Source organism: Alligator sinensis, unplaced genomic scaffold (assembly GCF_000455745.1).
Source record: "Alligator sinensis unplaced genomic scaffold, ASM45574v1 scaffold1517_1, whole genome shotgun sequence".
Lineage (NCBI taxonomy): Eukaryota > Metazoa > Chordata > Crocodylia > Alligatoridae > Alligator > Alligator sinensis.
Genome location: NW_005842459.1, coordinates 598,373 through 607,089, shown reverse-complemented (window position 1 = coordinate 607,089; position 8,717 = coordinate 598,373). Strand labels below are relative to the sequence as shown.

Sequence of the window (8,717 nt, the reverse complement as noted above, 5' to 3'; positions counted from 1 at the left end):
CCTGAATTTCCAGGTCTACCACTGCAGTTCTCCTTCAGGCCCCAGAGGACATACTGAAGCAGCTTTCACCTCCCAGTTCCACGTGCCATCTCACACTTGTAGCACTGATCATCAGGGCATTACTCTCCCCAGGTTTTAGAGACAGTATACGAGCAGTTGCAAGTGATTCCAGGAAAAGGGGGAAACCCCTGTGAAAAACTGGAGAGAAAACATCCCACACAACACAAATGCCACTGGACCAAAGCCTGGGGAAAGCCGTGTGATGGGGATAAAGGACTAGAGACAGTTCTACAATTATGGTATTTAGAGGTGCACCAAAAGAGGTTTTTTAGGCTGATTCCGATGGCTGCTTTTTAATGAGCCATAATCAGCCAATACCAATCCGATTGCTGATATGCAGTCAGGCAGCTTGAAGAGCAGCGTCCGGCTGGTAAGTCTGTTGTGGGAGAATGGGCAAGTGGGAAGGGCCAGATCAAGGTCCCCATGGTGAGGGAGGGAGTAGGGCAGGGACAGGTGCTGCACAGCTGAGGAAGAGCACAGGATGGAGCCACAAGCAGCTCATCCAGGGGATTTGGGCGGGGGGGAGGAGCAACTCCCACTGCTATGTGCACCCTGAGAGGGCAAAGGGGGTTGTGACCCCAGATCTGTGTGTGGGGCAAGGATGGGATGCTGCTGCAGGCTGGGGTGGGGCGGTGCTGAGCTCTTCCCGGCAGGGGGCTGGGCCAAGCTGTGCTTGGGGCAGGTGGCAGTGGCACTAGGAGGGGAGCTATGGGGTGGGGTACTGCCCAAAAGTCGCTGTAGCTCCCCTCCCAGCATCACCACTGCCTGCCCTGAGTGCAGCCCAGCCCAACGCCCCTGCCAGGAAGAGCCCACCACCACCCCAGCCCGCAGCAGCAGCCTGCCCTCACCCCACACACAGATCCAGGCACACACACCCCACCCCCACCATGTCCTCCCAGGGTGCGCATAGCCATGGGAGCCACCACCCCCTCCGAGCCTCCCGGATGAGCCCCTTGCAGCTCTGTCCTGCAGCCCACCCCAGCTGTGCAGCACCTGCCCCAGACTCACTCCCTCCTTCACCACAGGGACCTCAATCTGCCCCCCCCTCCCCTCACAACAGACTTACCAGCCAGACCCGGCTGCTTTCCATGCTGCTGTGCTGCACTCCTGGCTGCCTGCATGGGGCATTTATCAGCGATGTCAGGCAAAAAAGCTGATTGCCAATACTGTCAATTTTCCTTATATTGGTGCTAATCTGATATGGGACTGATGTATCGGTGCACCTCTAGTATTAAGCAGGTGGAATTATGCTTTTCACCCTCTCAACCCAGCTAAGAGGAGGCTAGACTACGCCCCCCTCCACTAGTGGAAACTGGACCCTTCAAAGAACAGAGCCCATTAGACCACAGCACAGGGGGAGACAGATGTCCAGGATGCTGTGAATACAAAGAGGAAATGTTCCCATCATACTTCTGGTATCCCAGATTCACACCTGCAAATGGCACGACACAGGAGAAGTGATGGGTAAGGTTCCTTCCATACTGTGCCTACACCCTTCTTACCATTGTTCTGATTTGCTGGTGAGACAACGGATGAAGCTGGCTTAGTCTCCTTCTGTGCTAGGCTTGCTGCTGTGTTCAATACGTTGGAGGTATCTGTAGGCTTCTTAAGGACACCCTGGTCTGAGGCTCTGCAAGGAAATACAGTAGAACTTAGGACACTGCTCCTCTGCCAGATCCTGGCCTGGACTTTACCACCTGTGATCTTCCCTCAGAAAGATTCAGCCAATTCGGGTGCATTGAGCTGAGAAAGGGAAGCTCACCTTCCCCATAACCCTCAAAAGCAAAAGCCAAAAGGAGCTCTTCTTGTGGCTTCTCCTCGTCTTTTACAGCAAGTATTTAAGAACTAAAAGCGTGACGTGAGAGCTCTGCTCACTCACACACGCGAGCCCTGGGGCTACACAGCTGGTCGAGGGTGTTCACAAACACAGCGGTGTACTGCTGCACACTCAGATACACCCTCACTCAACTCATCGCTGAAAGCCACTGGCTCTGCTACACTCACTTGTTGGACACGGGCTTCAACTTGGTTCTCCACTCTGCCGGGCTCTCAGATTTATCTCCAGTGCTGTCCACAATTCCTGTTGGAAGAAACATGAAGCGAATAGGTCTAGGACTGACCCAAACAGCTGATCCAATACAAATCATATGTACCCCTCTGCAGAACCTGGGTAAGGCAACTCCAGGCTTCTTGTGGATGTCAAAGAGGAGATAACCCCTGAGGGAGCTACTCTGATGTTAGAGAAGTGAGGCCAATACTACTCAAAGTAGTTTAAGATTAGCTTGGTGCTCCTTTGTTCCTACTTTGTTCAGGGCAGCTTCCCATGACCCACAGATAACAACTAGCTTGTACAGCAAAAAGGTTCTTTCATCCTAACTGATCCCCAAACACTTTTAAACCTCTCCCATCCACTACAGAAATACATCCACATTGGAGATTATGAGGCAGCTGGTAAACAGCACACAGCAAAAGGAAAAACAGGCTGCTTAGAGCAGGATGTGGAGAACATCCCAGATGAAACGGCAGGGAAAAAACACAGGCCGGTAGCATACATTTATCAAGGACATCGGACTTAAACACTGCTCCTCTTTAAGGAGACGCACGCAATCATAAGCGGTCAGGACAGCAATTTCACATCTCACCCAGAGGATGGCACCTTCAGCATCACCTTGCTTAAGGCATCGTGCTGAGAGTTAGTTCATTACTGATTTGGAGGACAGAATATACCACCTTCCGGATCCCCAAGTCGCCTCAAGATTTCCCCGAGCTGTCTCCCATCACCATATAGCTTGCTAGGTCTGCTGAGATCCCAAGACAACATAGTATGGCAGCTACCACATTTCTGATCTCAGCTCCTGAATGAGAAAGTCTATTAAGGCCTGGACTGGAAGGAATATCACATGAATACTCCTTTACAGGGACAGATGGATCCATTCTGAGCCAAAGATCCCAGAGCTCTGGAGACCGATTGTGCGCTGGCGATTGCTGCAGGGTAAAAGTGCAAGCAACACCCTTATAGTCTAGGCCAGGGCTGTCCAACTTCTCAGCGGCTGGGTGTCAAATGCTCCATGGGCTGCAATAGGGCAAGCCATGAACTCCCAGAGCTAAATGCCATGCTGTGGTACCCTGGTTGAGAATCGCTCGTCTAGGCCTCCGAACAGAGCCCCAGAGCAAGTTCTCTACTGCAAAAAAAGTCTCAAAGCACACGGAGCATCCTAACAGAACACCCACCTCAAACGGCAAGGGAACAAGCCACTCACCTTTGGGGCTCTTCCCGTCTGAATTACGACCGAAGTCTGCAGGTTTGTTACCCATCCAGCCTTTCCCTCCAGGCTGAGCGGCAGCCTCACCTCCTATCTTGTTGGCTGGACTCCTGGGCGCAGGCTCTGGGATTGCTGCCGGTCTCAGTCCTGTGGGACCCGTTTTGTTGCCCTGCACTTTTGGATCAGGGCTCAGCCAGCGGGAGGCAGTGGAAGAATGCTTGGCGCTGCAAACAGGAGTCCAATGAGCCTTTACAGAGTTAAGGTCTGTTCTACTAACTTTCACCCCAAACCCCTGAATCAGCCCCTCCAGAGCATGGTAATAGGAGTTTATCTTCCATATGCCCCTCCCCTCACCACCCACAAAAGCACAGTCTAGCCTACTGGGGTTGGCAAGACATCCCTGTCCTAGTAATGCCCCATTATTTCCTGGGTTGGCCTGCTATCCCAGCCAGGAGATAGGAGCAAAAGAAAGTTCATACCTGCTGGGGGCCTGGAAGCCAGCAGTAGTGACCCCTCCAGGCCTGTTCGTAGAGGCATCAGATCCAGGGAGAGCCTGCCTGAGAAAACTACGTGCTTTATCCTTCTCGCTGCTGCCTCCATGTACATCAGAAAAGTTTTTGCTGAAGGCAGCTTTGCCACCTGCTGAAGAGGGAGGTGAATTAACAACTTGGTCTTTGGCAGCTGGCGCTTTGCTAATCGAAGGTCCCGAGTCACCCAAACCAGACTGGAAGAACTTCTCTCGGGTTTGCTGCGTTTTGGCTGCAAAAGACATCCAAGAAGGTGATGCGGCACTTTCACGCTGATCTGATTTATTCCCAGCAGGAGGTGACTGTGGAGCATTTAGACTTTTAAAGCCAGGGCTGCTCCCAGCAGATGGCTTGGTGGAACTGGCAGAATCGGAGGTGAAAGCAGTGTCTTTGCTTGCCTGGCTTGTTTTGGCCGATACCTGTGCTGGCTTCTTGGAGTCCACCGCTTTCTGGAAAGCCCCTGCGGCAGCGCTAGCTGAAATGGCAGGATGGTACCCTGTGCTTCTGGCTGGCTGTTGGTGGCTGGTACAGATGTATGTCCCAGGCTCTGTCCCAGATTTGTAGGCCCCAGAGAGGAGCGTGTTCGAGCACTGTTTGCATCTATGGGCAATTGCAAGAAAGCGTTAGGAAACATTCTCCAGAGAGTCAGGTGAACTCAGCAAGAGCCTGCAGGGACAACTCCAGAGCCAACACAGGGAAGAAAGGGACACGGGGTACTTGTAAGGGCCATACTATGTGTTCAGTGAGGAAATGCATGCAACTCTCCTACATGCACAATGAAGTATTCCCCGTGTAAACACCAAAGAGTGAACCATTCAGATCACAGCCTGTAGAACGAGAGGTGCTGATGGCAATGAGCCAGTGCTGCGAGTTCCCAGAGGTATGGACATTTGTACCACAAGCCCATGAGGAGCCTGATGCTACCAGTAACAAGTGAACCAGGAGAGGGGCTTCCACAGAGGCATATGGTTTCTAACACTACAAGTCAGGCCTACCCCACCAAGTCTGATCTGAGGAGCCTTTTTACCATCCTGGAAACTGCCTTCCTAGTCTCCAAAAGTTCACTGCAGGTGAAACGCAGCAAAGCCCCATGATTAACAGGGTGCTGAATAAGGGAAAGGATTGCACAGCAAGTGCTGCACCCCTTCCAACCCAAAGATGCTGACCCTCCCGCAGGAATGAACCTCTACATCCCCTGCCAGGGCCATACCTGAAACAGTTCCTGTGATAGAGCTTCCCATCAACCAGGTGTCGCTGCACCAGGTGCACATGGTCCCCACAGATGGCACAGCTGCTGCTACGCACATTACTGCTCTCTGCCAGGACCCTTTTCTGCATAGAGGAAAGGGGAAAAAATGTGAAGTGGTGGCCAACAGTATTCAATGTACACAAGAGCAATGTTAGAAAGATGCCTGGGAGGTGGGAGAGCAAGTTCCTGATCTGGGACATGCTGAATTTCTAGAGAGGGGCAGCTTCAGCTGGAGAGACAAAGATGAACTCGGCCTCAGAACTACCAACAGGTTCGTGGTTGGGTGCTCAGTACAGGAGACTGAGTTGCAAGTCCCAGTTTCAATCTGGCAGGACAGGGACTGGTGCCTGATTTCCTACCGCCTAGTTGGGCACCTGACTACCGGATTATTGGCTATTCTGAAATGGTGAGGGCTACATTCACTCTCCTGAGCAGAAGTACAGGGGTCAAGACAGCAAAGGGTTGGGTTTGGATGAATTGAATGTTTGCTGGAGAAATCCCAACCACCTACAATCTAAATCAGTGTAAGGAGTCTCAACTAAAAAGCCAGCTGGTATAGTCCATCAGCAATCAATGAGATGTCTAGTCCAATGGCCGTAGGACTGAACTGCCTGTGAACAGCAGCCAACAAGCAGTCACCTTGGGTGTGGAGTCCATCTATAATAAGCATAGTCCCAGGTTTAATCTCAGGATGGGAGAGCCAGGGGCTTATACAGAGACAGTCAAGATACCACCCTCAGCTAATGGAAACCCTCAGACTATGATGATGAGTCTCTGACTCCTCCAGAAAGGTTAAAGAGTAATGTTTTCTTACCGCTGTCACAGGAGGATTTTCCTTTGGCAGATCCTGTCCTGGCACTGCTGGTCCTGTCTTGGGAGTAGGTGGTGGATAGGCTTGTGATGGCTTCGTGGGGGCTGGCTTAACAGGTTCGGAGATTACTTTTTTCCCAGCTGGCTCCCCACCGACTTCAGAAGAGGGCCGCTTGATTCCAGACAGGCCACCGACTGGCAGGAAGGAGAGAGGAAAACTATTCAATGGAACATAGACCCAACCACTGGTGTGAAAGTTAATTATATTACAGTAATGACCAAATGTCCTGAACAGGGCCCTGTCAGGCACTAAGCAAATATGGAGACTATTTTTTTGAAGGACCAACTCCTGGGCAAACTCCATAGGGGGAGATACAAGACCACCTCCCTTCAGATTGCTAGCCGTATAGCCTGGGCAAGACAATGATACTCAGCACTTCTTACTACAGTATCCAAATGCCTCGCAGTCGGCACGTGAAGGCATTTGAACAAGAGGGAGGTGCTCTAATCCCCATTTTACAGATGAGGAACTAAGGCACTGAGAGGCTAACTGACCTGCCCACAGGAAGTCCATGGCACAGCAACCCTTCCAAGACACATGGTAAATACCTCCATTCCTACAAAGTCCTCAAAAAGCCAACAGGCTTCCCCATAAGCAGGTAGAAAAAAAACAAAGTGATCCTTGAGAAAGGAAAACATGAAACTTCGAGACATCATGGTAGAGTCTAAGGAGAAAGAAACTATGCCCCGTCCTGCCCCCGTCTTCTCCTCTGCAGACAACATACCTGCTGCTTTGCTCTCTGCTCCCTCCCTGATCTGCCACAGACCGCACAAAGGCTGCCCATGCCACTTGTGGCACATGTGCCACAGGCTGGCCACCTCTCAGGCACAGGCCTGGGCCCACACTACACACAGGAGAACAAGTTCCTTTCTCTCTTTTGTGCAGTGTGTGAAAAAGACCCCCTAAACCCTGAGAAGTGCAAGGAGAGGGAAGGGAATCATGAATCATGGCCAAAAGTCTAGCTAGGGCTAGAGAACAACTGCCTGCCCTCAGGAGGGGCAGGGAGAGACTCACTAAAAAGTCAGGTTTCCAGTGTAGGATAGCACTACGGTCCCGAGTGGCAGGGCTGGGGGTGAGGGTATCTCACCCTCTAAGCCGCTGCGAGAAGGTTGCTTGTAGAGTCTTAGGAACAGGTTAGACAAGCATTTGTACGGGATGGTTTGGCTAGGGATGATCCTTCCTCAAGCAGGGCCTGGTCTAAATGACCTCCAGAGGTCCCTTCCAGCCCTATATCTCCACGAGTCAATATTTCTTCATGCCTTGCCCCCATACAGAACCAGATTCCTTCAGGACCGGAGTGCGGCTTGGCAACAAACTATTCCCTAGCCACAATTTCCATTTTAAATAGCCAAGTGAATGATGATCCCTCTGAAAAGAGATTCCTTCTCCTTCAGAAAGACAAAGGGGTAAGAGAATGATAGGAGAGAAAAAGCCCAAATCTCAGAGCTGGACAAAAGCAGCCTCTTTTAAAGGAAACCCGGGCAGCTATCCTAACAAACAGCAAATGCCATTTCACCACAGGAACAGCATTGCAGGTGACACCCAACACAGCAAAAGGTCTAGACTCCAACTACACGCTCACTTTGCACTGATTCTGCCTAATGAGTTTCCAAAACCCAGGACAGGGAAAGGAGGCATCCTGCTCTAATGTCAATGCATGACCTCAATAAACATCAACTGGTCCCTCGTCTTGAGCTTGCAAAACTTCATTGGAGCCTATGTAATAAACAGGATGCAGAAGGCAAAGGGTCACGGTCCGTGGAACGTGGCGCCTGCTCCTAGTCAGAGGGCACATTCCCCAGCCTGCGGTTCTGGATACGTACACCCACCCCAGCTTTCTCATTTTGTAGGACACTGGGGCGGAAAAAAAAAATGTGGAGCTTTTAATGATGTGGTAAGGCCAGTCCCTCTAAGAATGGGAGCAAGGACCCCCAAACTGGCATGATTCCCACCACGCCGCTCAAACGCACCACAGCATATTTGTTTGAATCCATGATGAAAAATGAAAACAAAGACAAGCCAAAAAAAAATTGAAGTGGGGGTGGGAGGTGAAGAGGAGGGCGAGAGAACGTTCTGCTCCTTGAAAAGTATTTTAAAAACAAGCAATGGCAGGGGAGGGAAGCTTTTGCCTCCACAGCCCACCCCAAACTACTGGGTATTTATGATTCTGATCTGTCCTCTACAGCTGGTGTTCAACCTCTACCAAGTCAGGCACATCCCTCGAGGAAAACAGGAATTTGGTTTATTGCATTATTTCATTTTTACTAGTTTTAAACAAGGTAGAGAACAGCGCTCCTGATAAATGCCATCGAATATACTCTCTGTTACTTGGGTATAATGTTCTCCGTAGCCCTTAGGCCTGGTTTCACACTTAGGTTTTACTATAACTGTATTCTGGAGGCACTTAACAAGATGGGCTGCGAGCCCCACAGAAACACAATCATATCAGCTGAACTTACAGTCACCACAGAAAGAGAAAATGGACTTCTGTTTAACTGCCTTGGTTATGTCAACTTGGGCAGCAAATTTTTTACCAGTGCAGCCATATCAGTAACAGCCCTACTGTAGATGCAGTTATACTGGTACAAATGTGTTTCCAGCAGTATAACTTTGGCTACATCTATACCACAGGCTTCTGGCAGCATAGCTTCAAGGTCATGAGTATTAAGTGTGGCACTGCTGTGGCAGGGATGAACAGAAACTGCTAGTATCGGTATAGGTATATTGGCAAGTCTATCCTTTCGCTA

The 8,717-nt window shown here is 50.6% G+C and overlaps 1 protein-coding gene across 5 annotated transcripts in view; it reads right to left on the bottom strand.

The window, feature by feature from the left end:
- Positions 1-8,717, bottom strand: part of MICALL2 (MICAL like 2) — a 35,668-nt gene that overhangs the window by 11,384 nt on the left and 15,567 nt on the right. For all 5 annotated transcript variants that reach the window (XM_006030698.3, XM_025212372.1, XM_025212371.1 and 2 more), the window contains exons 4-9: positions 5,914-6,104; positions 5,061-5,182; positions 3,803-4,450; positions 3,321-3,547; positions 2,065-2,140; positions 1,563-1,690 (exon numbers count right to left, since the gene is read on the bottom strand). In XM_006030698.3, the coding sequence (XP_006030760.1) occupies positions 1,563-1,690; positions 2,065-2,140; positions 3,321-3,547; positions 3,803-4,450; positions 5,061-5,182; positions 5,914-6,104 (1,392 nt within the window). The remainder of the gene's footprint in view (positions 1-1,562; positions 1,691-2,064; positions 2,141-3,320; positions 3,548-3,802; positions 4,451-5,060; positions 5,183-5,913; positions 6,105-8,717) is intronic.